This window comes from Sus scrofa, chromosome 8 (assembly GCF_000003025.6).
Source record: "Sus scrofa isolate TJ Tabasco breed Duroc chromosome 8, Sscrofa11.1, whole genome shotgun sequence".
NCBI classification, from domain to species: Eukaryota; Metazoa; Chordata; class Mammalia; order Artiodactyla; family Suidae; genus Sus; species Sus scrofa.
The window spans coordinates 67640760-67657600 of NC_010450.4; the positions used below are offsets into that span (position 1 = coordinate 67640760).

General features: G+C 42.9%; 1 protein-coding gene across 2 annotated transcripts in view; it reads left to right on the forward strand.

The window, feature by feature from the left end:
• The window catches only part of MOB1B (MOB kinase activator 1B), a 54374-nt gene continuing 44635 nt past the window's right edge, over positions 7103 to 16841 (forward strand). The window contains exon 1 of one of the 2 annotated variants that reach the window (XM_003129073.4): positions 7103 to 7440. In XM_003129073.4, coding sequence (XP_003129121.1) covers positions 7427 to 7440 — 14 coding nt within the window. In that variant the 5' untranslated portion in view covers positions 7103 to 7426. The remainder of the gene's footprint in view (positions 7441 to 16841) is intronic. The other variant, XM_021100593.1, reaches the window with a different exon arrangement.

Below are 16841 nucleotides of genomic sequence, written 5' to 3' on the forward strand. Positions count from 1 at the left end.
ACGCTTTATGGTTTTAAGTGATAATGAAGGCACTGAGACACCAAGTTTTAGAAACCAAGCTTTAATATTTTCATTCTTTTCCATTACATTAAAATAATATGTCCTGAGAAGCATTTATAACCATTCATTGGTTTGTCTCTAATGAAGATATAGAACTAAAATCTAAAGAGCATTGATAAGGATCAGGTTGAATTGTTAGCTATGTTAAATAGGACTGTGTAGCATGCCAAAATTCATTTAGAATATATTCATTCTAATGAGACTACCCTGGGAAGGGGGAAAAAGAAATGGACTTTACTGAATTCGGATTATACTTACTAGCTATGTGATTTTTTTTTCTTTTTATAGCCCCACCTGTGGCCTATGGAAGTTCCCTGGGCCAGGGGTTGAATCAGAGCTGCAGCTGCAGTCTATGCTACAGCCATGGCAATGGCCACATTGGATCCTCAACCTACTGAATGAGGCCAGGGATTGAACCTGAATCCTCACAGAGGTAACACTGGGTCCTTAACCAGCTGAGCCGCAACAGGAACTCCAAGTTATGTGATCCTGAGCAAGTTACATAAATAACCTCTCAGCATTAGTTTCCTTATCCATAAAAGAGAGAAAACTAACACCTAATATCAATCTCATGGACAAGTGTAAGGAATAAATGAAATAGAGATAAAATATACAAAAAGCTTATCAGAGTGTCTGGCCCATCAGAAATATTCAATAAATGGTAGCTATAAAAACAAAAACCAGAGTTTCCGCGGTGGTGCAATGGGATCGGTGTCCTTTCTGCAGTGCCAGGACTGAGGTTCAATCCCCAGCCCAGCAGAGTGCAGCTGTGGCGTTAGATCTCAACTGTGGCTCCTATCTGATTTTAGGAACTCGATATGCAGGGCAGCCAGGAAAAAAAAAAAGGAAAAAAAAAAAGAAAAACGAAAACTGTATTATGTAACAAACTAATTAGGTAGAATGATTATTACATCAATCTAGATATTATGTAACCAAAACACTATTGCACAACAGAATGTATTTTATCAGGTTACTAAGGATTTGTTGCCCAGATATACTTTATATAGGATTTGTTGTTCGGTATCTCTTCTTTCAGGGTCAGATCGCATTTCCAAACCAGAAGAGAACAGTTACTCAAAAATGCCGAGGCTCAGATTTAGGTACAGGGTTGGAATTTAGCATTTCTTCTCTCTGGCGGCAGGAATGTTTGCTTTTAGTTTTACAGGTAAAAGAACATCTTTATATATATATATAGGCAGAAAACGGTGGCTAATGGAGGACAGGGAATGAACTTTCTAGTCCAAAACCTCATTTTCTACGTTGACACTTTTTCTAGGCCTTTTCAAAATGAGACCACCATTGGTTCATTTTCTTTTTATTACAGAAAATTTCAGAACTAAACAAGAATAGACAGCACAGCATAAGGATGCTCATGTAACTCATCACCTGGCTTCGACAATTGTTAACTCATGATCGCTTCATCTATATTCCTACTGCCTTCCTCCTCCCACACTATTCTGAAGCAAATCCCAGGCATGTTCCTATTTCATCTGTAAATATTTTAGTACGTATCTCTAAGTTCTAAGAACTGTTAAAAAAAATAGTCACAATATCATCATCACAATTAATGGTCAGTCCTTAGTACCATCAAATATCCAGGGGTTAGATTTTTGGGTTGCCTCTAAAAGGCATTCAACTTTTGCTATTGTTCTTTGTCGGCTTGTTTGAATTGAGATGCAAATGACTTTATACAGTACAGTTTGTTCATATCTCTCTTATGTGTCTTTCAACCTTTAAGTTTCTCTTTCAGTTCTATTTTTTCCTTGCAATTCACTCGTTGAAGATATTAGGTCCCACATATTTTCCCCGCAGTTTGGATTTGTTGACTGCATTCACGTGGTGTCATTTAACTGGTTCATTACCATATTTTTGTGTTCCGTGTATTTCCTCTAATTTGATAAATTTGTTCTTCACATGTGATAACATATTCTTCCACCAGGATGCAAAAAAGTGTGGTTGTCTCTCTTGTGATACTAGCAGCCACCAGTGATCAATGTCTAGATCCATTAATCCATTAGGGGATGCAAAACTGGTGATATTCTAATATTTCAGTCATTCCTATTTCTTTTTTTAAACTGAAATTCATCTATAAGGAAAAACTTCCCCTCATGTACTACTTGGGAACTTGGCTTTAATTGGTGTTATTTTCTTGGGGAAGGGTAACACATTAATTAACACACTGGCATGATTAATTTATCCTATAAAAAGGTATAATAAATCATTTTCTTTTAGGTTGTAGAAACCCTCACTTTGAGATAAAAGGAGAATATAATTACAACTAAGGGAGAAGTAAATGATGATCCAAAAACTGAGATTTCTGGGAAGAGAAGAAAGAAGAAACAGAGATGGTTAAAGGTAACACTTTGCTACATCAATTCTTCCCCGGCATTTAAATTACTATCAAGGAGTTCCCTTGCAGCCTAGCGGTAACAAAGCTGACTAGGATCCATAAGGACACGGGTTCGATCCCTGGCCTCGCCCAGTGGGTTAAGGATCCAGCATTGCTGTGAGCTGTTGTATAGGTCAAAGATGAGGCTTGGATCCTGCGTTGCTGTGGCTGTGGTGTAGACTGACAGCTAGCTCCGATTTGACCCCTAGCCTGGGAACTTCCATATGCCTCGGGTGTAGCCTTAAAAAGCCAAAAAAAAAGAAAATTCCTATCTGGAAGCCCACCTATGGCTTTGAATACTGTTTACTTACGGAGGAATCCTGCATTCATACCCCCTTTCGGATCGCTCCCGGAGTTTCGCACAGTAGTCAAAACTCTACCTGACATGGCTATCTTGATGTCTAAAAAACATTTCAGAGTTAACATCTAGAATGGAACTTTTAGCTCCACCTCAGAATTGTGACTCAGATCTTCCCTATGTCAGTAAACAGCAGCACCATTCACCCGTTACTAATGCCAAAAAAATAGTCTTTGACATCTTTTCTAATTCCTATAATCAATCAATCAATCATCAAGTGCTGCTCTTGAGATTATGAATTTCTCCTTTCTATTATTAGAGACTCTACCCTAAACTAAGTCACAACTTGTGGAGATACAAGTGGGCTATGACAGGAATCTTGTGGCTTTCCCTACTGACATGTTGGCCCCCTCTAGTCCATTCTCCACAAAAAGGGAGAGTAATCTTTCTAAAATGTTAACTGAGGATCAAAAAAGAATTGATAATTATGATAGTTATTAAAAATAACTGGGAGTTCCTGTTGTGGCGCAGTGGTTAACGAATCCGACTAGGAACCATGAGGTTGCAGGTTCGATCCCTGGCCTTGCTCAGTGGGTTAAGGACCCAGCGTTGCTGTGAGCTGTGGTGAGGTTGCAGACGCGGCTCGGATCCCGCGTTGCTGTGGCTCTGGCATAGGCCGGTGGCTACAGCTCGATTGGACCCCTAGCCTGGGAACCTCCATATGCAGCGGAAGCGGCCCTAGAAAAGGCAAAAAGACCAAAAAAAAACAAAATAAAACAAACAAAAAAAAACCCCTGACAATTGTGTGATAGATTCCTTATGCTAATTTCTTTCCCTTTGCCTATGTTTGACATTTTCCAAATTAAAAAAAAAATGTTATTCAGATTCTTTATCTTCTTACTTCTCCGCTGACTCCTCGGTGTTCTTAGAATAAAATCAAACATCCTGCCTAGGCCTGTGAGCCCAGCCGGCCCTCTGTGTATATGTCCAGCCTTATCTGATATCGCTCTTCTTGTCCACTCTGCCCAGGCCGAAACCTGTCAGTTCTGAGAACTCTTTAAGCTCTTTCCGATCTTAGAGCATTCGTACTTGTTATTTCCTCTACCAGAAAATGATTATTCCCTAGCTCTTTGCAAAGGTGGCTCCTTCTCTTCCTTCAGGCCTCAGCAATACTCTCACCTCCTTAGAGAGGCCTTTCTTAACAGCTCAATCTAAATCAGATCCTCTTCCTTCACCATCGACTCTCCATCACACTATTGTTTATATCTCACCACAATGTATAATTATCTTGTTGGTTTATATTTACACAAATATACTCACTTGTTTATTACGACGAGAAAGTAACTTGAATGACTAAAGACATTTGCGGGTACATACCCAACTCACCTTCTATTCTACACATTTTATAATTCTAATTCTTTGAAAAACTGATGGACAGGATATATGATTTAATAGTCTTGCCTCATAAACAAATATTTATAAAGAAAATAAGATTTTGATCAGGAGAGCAACTTCTTGAAACTGAAATTTTAGGAAGAGAGCACTATGAAACATGGATTGGTGAAGGAGAAATTGGAAGTAGAAATCTCTATTTGAATATATCCGGTTTTGATTCTAAATTGCCCAATATTTTTAAGTGCTGATTAACTTTATTTATTTATTTATTTATTTTCTTTTTTTTTTTTTTTCCTCCTCAGGGCTGTACCCGAGGCATATGGTGGTTCCCAGGCCAGGGGGCCAATCGGAGCTACAGCTGCTAGCCTACATCACAGCCATGGCAATGCAGGATCCGAGCTGTGTCTTCAACCTACACCACAGCTCATGGAAATGCCAGATCCTTAACCCACTGAGCAAGGCCAGGGTTCAAACCCAAAACCTCATCGTTCCTAGTTGGATTTGTTTCTGTTGCACCAGGACGGGAACTCCTTGTGCTGATTAATTTTAAGGGACATTCATTGATTTAAATGTTGACTCTCTGGAATTATAATTTGTATTGTTAACAGAACACCTCTCTCATTTTTAGGACCAATATATTTAAGTTTTATCAGTTGTTAATTTCAAACAGTTTTTCTAATGGTATGATAAAGAAGAACTCAGCAGGTATCTCTGCGGATTCTATCCTCTGCCAATCATTGTCCTGACTCAGAGTCATAGGATTCATTCAAATTTAGTTAGACCAAATGCAAGGCTACCTAAGCCAGCCTACAAACTAGGGAGCAGACGGAAACTGTCTGCCAGTCATTTGAAGCATGACAGAATTTTAGAAAAGTAAGATAACTTAGAAATCATGTAATTATCCAAAGCCCTCATTTTATTATTATTATTATTATTACTATTTTGCTTTTTAGGACCGCATCCATGGCATATGGAAGTTCCCAGGCTAGGGGTCGAATTGGTGCCACAGCTGCTGGCCTACACCACAGCCACAGCAATGCCAGATCCGAGCTGAGTCTGTGACCTACACCACAGCTCACGGTAACGCTGGATCCCCGACCCACTGAGCTAGGCTAGGGATCCAACTCGAGTCCTCATGGATACTAGTTGGATTCGTTTCACTCCGCGACGATGGGAACTCCCAAAGCCCTTATTTTAAAGGGGTGAAACTGTTGTACTAACAGGTTAACAGACTTACTTTTGCCAAAGTAAAAGATAATATCCCAATCTGGTAACTCAAGTCTTACTTTTAGAAGACTCTTAAGGAATTGTATAGTCTATCAGTGTCATATCAAGATCTGGAACACAGGGCCTCTATATCATATATCCATTTTTTTTTTTTTTTTTTTTGCTTTTTAGGGTCGCTCCTGAGGCTAGAGGTCCAATCAGAGCTAAAGCTGCTGGCCTACACCACAGCCACAGCAACGCAGGATCTGAGACACGTAATGCAACCTACACCACAGCTCACTGCAATGACAGATCCTTAACCCACTGAGCAAGGCCAGGGTTCAAACCCGCAACCTCATGGTTCCTAGTCAGATTCATTTCTGCTGCACCACGACGGGAACTATTTTCATTTTAGTAAGATAACTCCTCTTTTCCCCTCGTTTCCAACATCTTTGGAACCTTTAAGTCTTTTCAAATTATTCCAGTGACCTCTGCTATTCCTGAGATAGTATCAAGGCTTCAATATTTTTTTCTGTTTTTAAAAATGGTTTGATTTACTGACATGCCAAACTACTAGTATGTAAACGCAACAGAATACCTTTCATATTGGCACCTCCTTCAGGTCCATTAGCCGAGGGTGGTTTACTAGCCGCACATAATTTATGCTTTGTTTAGATTCTTTGAAAAGTTACTTGTAGATTTAGTGGGTGTTTTAAAGAAGATGGACGTCTCTTTGCAATATAAACGGTTACCCAAAACGATAAAGCTGTGGTGGGCTGGTCATCGGTGGCAATTCTGATAAAGCATTTCCGAGGTTAAAGTCCATTATAGCCATTTGGCACATGATACACAAAACATTCTAGCAGTTAGAAAAGATTAGTCCCCCTTACTGAGGGACTTGCATTTCACACACTGAAGGGACCCAGGGCAAGGCTTTATAATCCATTTAAGAATGCTCCACGTATCTTGAATAGGCCATCACATCAATTTTCCCAGCTGCTGACGACGGCCTCACTTGCCTGTTAGTGACGGACTTTGACCATCTCCTAGTTCAGGGTTTTAAAATATGCCCATAAAATGACAACTTGGGGAGTTCCCGTCGTGGCGCAGTGGTTAACGAATCCGACTAGGAACCATGAGGTTGCAGGTTCGGTCCCTGGCCTTGTTCAGTGGGTGAAGGATTGGGCGTTGCTGTGACCTGTGGTGTAGGTTGCAGACGCGGCTCGGATCCCGCGTTGCTGTGGCTCTGGCTAGGCCGGTGGCTACAGCTCCGATTCGACCCCTAGCCTGGGAACCTCCATATGCCGCAGGAGCGGCCCAAAGAAATAGCAAAAAGACAAAAAAAAAAAAAAAAAAAACCAAAAACTTAGATCCTTTCCTCTCATCTGGCGGAACCACACCCTAACCATTCCAACCAGATGAAACTCTCTCCTGTTTTTTATACACTTAGCAGAGAGACTCCGTAACCTTTCATCTGGGCACTCAGTGGGCAGAACTCTGGTGGCAATTCCATCCCTCACTGCAGGACCCTGACATGCGGGCGCTGAAGCCCATTTCCTTCCTGACCTCTAGGCAGCTCCGAGTGCTTTGCCACGACCCCCACCCGGGCAGACTGGACTGACCCACGGGCTGGCCCTTGCGTACTCGTGGGGCGTGGTCCAGGGCTGCGAAGGTGTCCAGACCAAGAGAGACCCGGGACCATAACGGGAGGGGTGGGGTGGGCGCGCGCCTCTCTCGCGAGAGCTCGCTGGTGGAGGCCGAGAGGGGCTGGGGACCAGGAGGTGGGGAATAGCTCGGCGGCTGCGACGCAGTTCTCCCGGGAGCAGGCGAGCCTCCCTTTCCCCGCCTCCCTTCGCTTCCCCTCCCATTGAGTGATTCAAGCCGTGCGCTTCCCACTTCCGCCCCCTCTGCCTGCCATTGGAACTAGCAGAGCCGAAGAAGTTGCGGCCGCCGAGCAGCCGGCGCTCCCCGCCTCCTCTTCGTCCTCGTCCTTCTCTTCCTCTCCTGGCCTGGCCTGGCCGCCGCCGCCGCCCAGAGGCCTCGCGACCGCCGAGCCCGCAGCCCGCCCCGCGGCCGACATGAGCTTCTTGTTGTGAGTAGCCGGACCCCGCGCGCGCCGGCTTTGTTCAGGCGACCTGGGCCGCGGCCCCCACCGCCTGCCTTGTCTCTCGCTGCTCGCGCCGGGCGTCCCCACCGCGCAGGTCTCCGGGAACCTGACCCAAGAGCTCGCGGAGCCTGATGGCCGCCGCCTCCCGAACCCGCTTCGAGCACGCAGGGACTCCTCCAGCCCCCTCTCTCTACCTCGACCCCAAACTCGACACATCCGATTTCTGCTCCCGCATTTCTGCATCACCACAGCCTTTGCTCGTGTTCCTCTCTTGCGTGTGTTTGCACGCTTAGAGACCTCCCACTCTCCTGCACGGCCTGTTTCCGACGCGTGCCGGTTGCCGTCTCCGTCTGCCCTGCCCATTGCTTTTTTCTAGGTTCTGAGCACAGAAGATAGAGCTTTCTACTTGCTCCTTTCACCCCAGGACCCTTTCACTCCCACTTAGGTTTTAGGAGTGGAAAGTTGGGGTGATAAGTCTTGTGAAGGTAACACTTTAACGAGGCTGCTTGTGGGCCAGGATCCCCTGGTGACAGCCTGGGGTCTTGGGGGCTGGAGCGCCTTGCTTTCTCGAGGTGCCCCCTCCTGCCGGTGTGCTCCCCTGAAGAGTAAGGCTTTATCCTTTTAGACAACCACCAAGTAGGGTCTGGGTGTGTGCCCTGGGTTGCTTAGGTCCACTGGGGAGTTGTTTTGCAAATCATTTGTAAATAGCAACTCAACGTCACATTTAGTGCTGGTCATTATTTCCCTTATCGTTTATTGCAGACGAGTTGAGGGTGGATGGGCAGAAAGATAGGGTGGCTGGATGGGAGTTTGGTGGAAGCAGGCAAGCCTCAGGTCCTCATAAAACAGGACCTCACACCCCGGGGAATTACTTTTTTGAAGGCTTTGTTGTGATTCATCTCTGTTTCTTCTGTGCTTAGAAAGCTAATAAAAAATTGGAATTAAAACCCACCCTATATGTCTTTTACTGTTGTGGAGAAAATTAGCATTTATATTTTCTGTTCCAGTTTTCTTTTTTCCCCCACATCCCATAATTTTTTGTCATCACATTGATACCTGAATTTTGAGAATTTAACCCTTATTTTCACAAGCTGATATCTCCAATGTTAATCCTTTTTAGGGTGTTTAAGCAAAACTGAGTGATCACAGAAGGCTAACCCGCAGGCGAGCTTGCCAATATTTCTAGTGAGCACAGAGACATCTGGCTTGTGTCAACCTGCCTAACACGTTTGAGCTTGTGAAACCTCTCTTAGGCTCATCCTAGAAGTGGATTCTGAGTTTGTCAGATAGATAGTGCTAGATGAGATGACTGAGCAACTTGGAAGTCTTTGTTTCCTATTTTAGTTTGACTCAAGATATCCAGGCATTTGGGCTTGCAGCTTCTTCTCACCTTGAGTAGTTTTTACATTACCCATGTTAGGTTTCTTCATAAAGTTAGAAGCTGTCTTTGAAATAGCAATGTAGATGCGGTCGTTGGCTGCTTCTGAAGGGCCTGTGTTTCTTGGAACTCCTAGGTAAAATTGATTGAAGCAGGGAAGAACTGTATTTAGCTGAAACTAGGCAATAGAGAAAGTTTTGGTGGTATTTTCTGAATAAAAATACAATAGTACCCTACTTTTCCATGGCTCAGTATTTAATACTTACAGAAATGTGGTGGTTTAAGTTCATTTCTCCTGAAGCATATTAGCTACATAAGAAAAATCTTCCCATAACTACTGTATATAAGCACATTAGTGGGTCTGTACTATTTGGAACACAATTTTTCGGTCAGGTCACATGTAACAATTAGTAAATTCTCAACATATTTTGCTGGTGGGCTTGACAGTCCAAAAATTTAATCTAACATTTTTTTGGTTTTGATTTTTCCACCAGCAGTTTAGAAACAGAAGTGAAGACCTTATACATAGGTATATTTATTATCAGAAGTGAAAGAACAAAGTTTTGGTTATTATCTCCTTGCTGGTGTAGTTACTTTCCTGAATAGTATTTCTGTACCAACAGATAAGCAAAGAAAAAAAAAAGAGCTGCAGTTTAGGAGTTAAATACAAACACTTTCCTCCAGTTCTTGGGAGCTTACTTGTAAGGCTGTTATAAGTGGATGAAGCTGAGGAAATAAGGGCAGTGTGAGATAGGGTTATGAAGGTGATGATTCATAACTCCTGAGGGCTTTAAGATAGAAGAATTATTGATTTAAAAAAATCATTCAGGAGTTCCCACTGTGGTGTAGTGGGTTAAGAATCTGACTGCAGGGAGTTCCCATCATGGCTTGGTGGTTAACGAACCCGACTAGTAACCATGACGTTGCAGGTTTGATCCCTGGCCGGCTCAGTGGGTTGAGGATCTTGCGTGGCTGTGATGTAGGCTGGCAGCTACAGCTCTAATTCAACCCCCAGCCCAGGAACCTCCATGTGCCATGGGTGTGGCCCTAAAAAAAAAAGAAAAGAAGCTGACTGCAGTAGCTTGGGTGACTGCAGAGGCATGGGTTTGATTCCTGGCCTCATGCAGTGGATTAAAGGATCCTTTGTTGCCACAGCTGTGGCTGAGATTCAGTCACTAGCCCAGGAACTTCCATATGCCATGAGTTCAGCCTTTTAAAAAACAAAAAGGAGTTCCTGTCATGGCTTGGCAGTCAGCGAACCTGACTAGTATCCATGAGGATATGGGTTTGATCCCTGCCCTCGACCAGTGGATTAAGGACCCGGCGTTGCCGTGAGTTGTGGTGTAGGCTGCAGACGCTTGGATCCTGTGTTTCTGTGGCTCTGGTGTAGCCTGGGGGTTTCAGCTCCGATTGGACCCCTAGCCTGGGAACCTCCATATGCCACGGGTATGGCTCTAAAAAGACAAACAACAACAACAACAAAAAGCACCCCAACAGGAGTTCCCATCGTGGTTCAGTGGTTAACGAATCTGACTAGGAACCATGAGGTTGTGGGTTCAATCCCTGGCCTTGCTCAGTGGGTTAAGGATCCGGCGTTGTCATGAGCTGTGGTGTAGGTTGCAGACTTGGCTCTGATCCAGCGTTGCTGTGACTCTGGCGTAGGGCGGTGGCTACGGCTTGGCTCCGATTAGACCCCTAGCCTGGGAATCTCCATATGCCACAGGAGCAGCCCAAGAAAAAGCAAAAAGACAAAACAAACAAACAAAATACTCCCAACAAACAAAACCAACGAGGAGTTCCCATTGTGGCTCAATGGGTTAAGAACCTGACTAGCATCCATGAGGACGAAGTTTCATCCCGGGCCTTGCTCAGTGGGTTAAGGATCCGGTGTTGCCTCACACTGTGATGTAGGTAGAAGACTTGGCTGGGACCTGGCATTCCTGTGGCTGTGGTGAAGGCCGGCATTTGCAGCTCTGATTCGACCCCTAGCCTGGGGATGTCCATATGCCACAGGTACGGCACCCCAAAAAAATCATTCATTGTGCAGGCACTGGTGTAGGCACTGATATCATTTATGAATAAAACAGACAACAATTCCTACATTAGTAAAGCTTATGTTCTGGTAAATGACCATGAACACTGAACATCAGTATGTTACATAGTATGGTTGGAGGTTGTCAATGCCATGGAACAAAGTAGATCAGGATAAAGAGGCTTTAGGTAGGAAGGTGAGGTAGGTTAGGTAATCCTCGGATGGTATTTAGATAATCTGCAGCAGTGATACCTTTGCGTAGCTTTTTTGTTTTGTTTTGTTTTTATTTATTTTTTTCTCACATCTGTAGTTGTATAATTATCATCACAATCCAATTTCACAGGATTTCCATACCTTTGTGTAGCTTTTGTACAAATGGCTCAGAATACATTTGCACTGTGTGTGTGAATCTGACTGGGACAAAGCTTTGTTTGTGCTGCAGTTTGACCTCTGTGCATCTTCAAATTAAGCTAAATTCCCGGATGGTACATCCAAAAACTTTACAGAACCTAATTTAACTTTGTAGACTCAGATCTTTAAACACATCCTTAGCACCTGCTGCGTGCAAGGCATTGTGTAAGGTGTGATGGATAATTAATGGATGGTATAATAAGAGTTCTCTAAAAGGGTAAGGGGAAGTGGGAGATTTCAGTCAGAGGAAACATCATGGAGGCATGGAATTGCCTGTGAATTGTCCATTTTCAGTTCTTCAAGAGGGTGTAGAATTTGAGAGCTAGATGGGACCTATCAGTAACATAGCTTACTCTCCTCTTTTGCTACAGTGGTAAAATCACCAACTTCAGGTTTCTGGCCTGATTTTGGCCTTGGTAAAATTAGAACACGGAGTTTTTCCTCTCCTGACATTTTTTTGCATATAAAATTCAGGGAAATTAATGATCAGAGTGATCCTTAATAACACTCAAAAAGTACATTGAGGAGTTTCCCGGTGGCCTAGCAGTTAAGAACTCTGTATTGTCACTGCTTTGGCTTGGGTTACTGCTGTAGTTAAGGCTCCATCCCTGGCCCCAGGAACTTCCACATGTTGCCAAAAAAAAAAAAAAAAAAAAAAGTATATAGAGTGTTCTCTATGTTTCTAGCATTTTTAGATTACAAGTCTTTGTAAGTCTCTTCTGACTGATGGAATTCTCCAAAAACATCTGATTAGGAAAAGACTAAGCTGTAAGTTCCTAATAAAGGCTAGCTGGTTGGAACAGAGTTAAAACAAATATAGTTAACTTTAAAATAGAAGTCTGTAGGAAAGGTGGTTTGGGAACGTGAATGAATACAAACCAGGTCTGCTTCCGTATAGGAAGAAACAAAGAGGTTGGGAAAGGAAGGAAGAAAGGAAGGAAATATGTATTGAGCATTATGCTAGGCAGTTTCCATTTATATTTTCAAGACAATAGCAATTTAGGAAAGGAGACCCAGGGTTTTAGCTGTGTTTACATGTGTCTCTCTCTGTCTCCCTCTTTTCTCTTCTCTCTTCCTATCTTCTTTCCTCCAAACACTGCCCTCCTACACCCCCAGATCCCAGCATCTTTGTTTTCAGGCAGATGATTTAACTGATTTTAGTGCTTCAGCATCTTCACCTGTAAAAGAATAGCTTGCTAGTGCTTACTATGTGCCAGGCACTAAATGCTTTAAATAAGTAACTCAGTTTAATAGCTAGCAGCAACACTGTTTTTACAGATAAAGCAACTGGCAAAGAGAGGTTAAATAATTTGTTCAAAATTATGTAGCCAGTCAGTGGGGTAGCTGGGATTTGAATCCTGGCAGTCTAAATCCAGAGAACCTGCCTCATATTGCCTTATTTATAACTGATAAATTCTATAAAAAGGACTGATATTCAGATAGGCCTTGTTTTTAAACAGAGAAGTCCTTCATGACCAGTATTAATACCATATTGTTAGGACTGTTTTTCTTTTTTGGTTGTGCCTGGGCCAGGGATCAAACCTGCACCACTGCAGTAACCCAAGATGCTGCAGTGACAATGCCAGATCTTTAACTTGCTGAGCCATATGGGAACTCCAGGACTGTTTTCTAAGGGTCATCAAGAATATGGAGTTCCCGTTGTGGCACAGCTGAAACGAGTCTGACTAGGAACTATGGGGTTGTGGGTTCCATCCCTGGCCTCGCTCAGTGGGTTAAGTATGCAGCGTTGAGCTGTGGTGTAGGTCACAGACCGACCTAGGCCGGCAGCAACAGTTCCAATTAGATCCCTAGCTTGGGAACGTCCATATGCCGCAGGTGCAGCCCTCAAAAGACCAAAAAAAAAAAAAGAATATAACAGTGTCCTCATAACATTTTTTGCTTTCTCTCTCTATGGATTTTTGAGAATCATTTGGACATTTCTTATGGAATCATACATAAAAAAAATATAACAGTGAAAGAAAAAATAGAAATCTTTAAACTCAAATAATAGTTAAAAATCATTTTGACTTTCATTCTTAGCATAAAAATCATGCACATGTTGGAGAAATCACAAAATACTGATAATAAAAAGAAATAAACACTCATAATCACATCTTCAGAGATAGTTACCATATTTTGTGATATCACTTTCTAATCTGTTCTCAGTTTTGTTTGTATGTATTTAAAAATATATAAATGGGAGTTCCCGTCGTGGCGCAGTGGTTAACGAATCCGACTAGGAACCATGAGGTTGCGGGTTCGGTCCCTGGCCTTGCTCAGTGGGTTAACGATCCGGCGTTGCCGTGAGCTGTGGTGTAGGTTGTAGATGTGGCTCGGATCCCGCGTTGCTGTGGCTCTGGCGTAGGCCGGCGGCTACAGCTCCGATTCAACCCCTAGCCTGGGAACCTCCATATGCCGCGGGAGCGGCCCAAGAAATAGCAACAACAACAACAAAAGACAAAAAGACAAAAAAAAAAATTAAATAAATAAATAAATAAATAAATAAAAATATATAAATGGATCCCTACTGCACATAGACCAGATTTTTCATTTGTGAATTCTGTATGTCAATGTATACTTCTGGGAGTTCCATCATGGCTCAGCAGTTAACGAACCCAACCAGTATCCATGAAGATTTGGGTTTGATCCCTGGCTTCACTCAGTGGGTTAAGGATCTGGTGTTGCCTGAGCTGTGGTATAGGTTGCAGACGCGGCTTGGATCCCACATTGCTGTGGCTGTGGTGTAGGCCAGCAGCTACAGATCTGATTGGACCCTAGCCTGGGATCCATATGCTGCAGAAGTGTGTGTGTGTTTGTGTGTATATGTCTTTTGTCTTTTTAGGGCTGCACCTGTCAGCATATGGAGGGTCCCAGGCTAGGGGGTCTAATCAGAACTGTAGCCACTGGTCTGTACCACACCTCACAGCAACGCCAGATCCTTAACCCACTGAGTGAGGCCAGGGATCGAACCTGCAACCTCATGGTTCCTAGTCGGATTCGTTTCTGCTGTGCCATGACGGGAACTCCCAGAGTTTTGTATATTTCTGAGGATTACACACTAGTCATGTTGTAGAACATCTCTGAGTTTGAAAGTGTCTGATGTTTCTGTGTGGTTAGACCTGATTATGCACTTGAGGTGAAAATATCACAGAAGTAGGAGTTCCCAGTGTGGTGCAGTGGAAACGCATCTGACTAGTAACCATGAGGTTGTGGGTTTGATCCCCGGCCTCACTCAGTGGGTTGAGAATCTGACGTTGCCTCGAGCTATAGTGTCGGTTGCAGACATGGCTCAGATCCCAAGTTGCTGTGGCTGCGGTATAGACTGGCAGCTGTTGCTCTGATTCGAACCCTAGCCTGGGAACTTCCATATGCCTTGGTGTGGCCCTAAAAAGCAAAAAAAAGTCACGGAAGTGATGTGTGGGTTTTTTTTTTTGTTGTTGTTGTTTTTTTTTTTTTTTTTTTTTGGTCTTTTTGCTATTTCTTGGGCTGCTCCTGTGGCATATGGAGGTTCCCAGGCTAGGGGTTGAATCAGAGATGCAGCTGCTGGCCTATGCCAGAGCCACAGCAACACGGAATCCAAGCCGCATCCGCAACCTACACCACAGCTCATGGCAAAGCCAGATCCTTAACCCACTGAGCAAGGCCAGGGATCGAACCCGCAACCTCATGGTTCCTGGTTGGATTCGTTAACCACTGAGCCACGGTGGGAACTCCCAGAAGTGATGTGTGTTTACAGTATCTTATCAGGTGTGCATAATGTGTGTCCATTATTGGAGGTGATTCATTTGATTAGATTGTCTATAAAGATTCTCCACCATGAAGTTATTATATACTTTTTCTCTTTGTAGTTAATATTTTGTTGGGAAGTATTTGAGACTATCCAACTATCCTATTCCTCATTCCATTTTCACCTACTGGTTTTACTGTCCATTGATATTTTTTCACTGTATTATGATTGTGATGCGTGCCAATGTTCTAATTCTGTCATAGCTTTTACATTATTTGACATTCTTTCTATAAAGGAACACTTATTCTTCCCATTTATTTATTTCTTTAATATCAGTGTGGGCTCATGGTTTCCTGTTTTATTTAATGAGTTATGATGTGTAAGTACTATTATTTATTTTGGTGCCTAGATTGTCTCAGTTTTGGCTAGTGGGAGTCCTGTTCGGACTGGCTTCTGGGTGCCTTTGATTTGCTCCTGTCTTTCCCTGAGCAGCCCCTTATCTTCTGGCATAACCGGATGTTCCAGGTTTATCGTGAACAGCCTCTGCCCCAGCCCTGTAACTGGCCATTTCTCTAAGGGCCTTAGTTCTGGCCAGTGAGAATAGTATTTGGAAACCAGAATTTAGGTGACAGGTGTGCTTCTTACTGTAGATGTTTTGCTGCTTTGAGCTATTTTTTCCTATACCTATCCATGTATATCAATTAAATTCACATTAATGCCTGTAATTCTGAGCACAGGCTCATTCTAGTCTTATCCCTTTATGAATTTTTCACTTTCTCCTTTGTCAGGGAAACCTGGCTCCTGTTATCCACAATATACCTTTTTGTTCAGACCTCTGTATATGTAGCTGTTCTCCTCCAGCTGTCATCCAGCCAACATAATTCCTCTCCAGAGCAGGTGTGGGCCCCTGCTTCAGTCATACTAAGGATGAAAGCAGTCAGAGATGCCACTGTGTGTGGTATGAGTGTGATAGTATCTTATGTTTCCTCCATAAATCCTGTGTTTATCTCAGAGATGTTGGGAGGATTAGAGACACTGAATGTAAAAGGCCTTGCTCAGTAAATTGTAATTGTGTGCAGCAGTGATACTGTCAGTATCTCAACAGTGTGATGGTTGCTTGTAGCTGTTATTTTTTATAAACACAGTCATTTTTTCTGATTACTAAATCATAGCCAGTTTCTGTAGGTTTATTGTTATATGTATCAGCGCTACTTTGATTTTCTAAAGCTAGAATTTAAAAGCAAGAGTTTGAAGGTAAACAAACATTATTTGGGCAATAGTAACCTAATTGTTCTTTGTAATGAAAAGATCGGATCTTCTTTTATTGATAGTATTGTTTTATTTTCTTTTTCTTTTTCCTTTTTTGGCCGCACTGAGACATATGGAGTTCTTAGGTCAGGGATCAGATCCGAGCCGCAGCTTTGGCAATGCAGGATTCTTAACCTACTGGGCCTGGCCGAGGGTTGAACCTGTGTCCCAGCACTGCCAAGATGCCACCAATTCTGTTGCACCACAGTGGGAACACCATTATTGTTTTTTTTTCCTCCTAAGTTCTTTTGTTGTTCTCACATTGAAATTTGATGAGACTAATTCAATAATTGTAGTATTAATTTTTGTGTGTTTCTTTGTAGAAATAGTTAACGGTTTAACTTATTTTCTTAGCAGTTCAGTGTAAATATAGACTAAAGTGGAAGCAGTGGGATAAAAGTCTTTTATGGGAACTTTGCTGGTATCTTGGTGCCCAGATCATGTTCCAGACAGATGGGCAGCAGTGTGACCTCCTCTTTGGAGAATCTGTTTGCTGGTGCCCTGTAGCATTGGATTTAACTACTGAAATA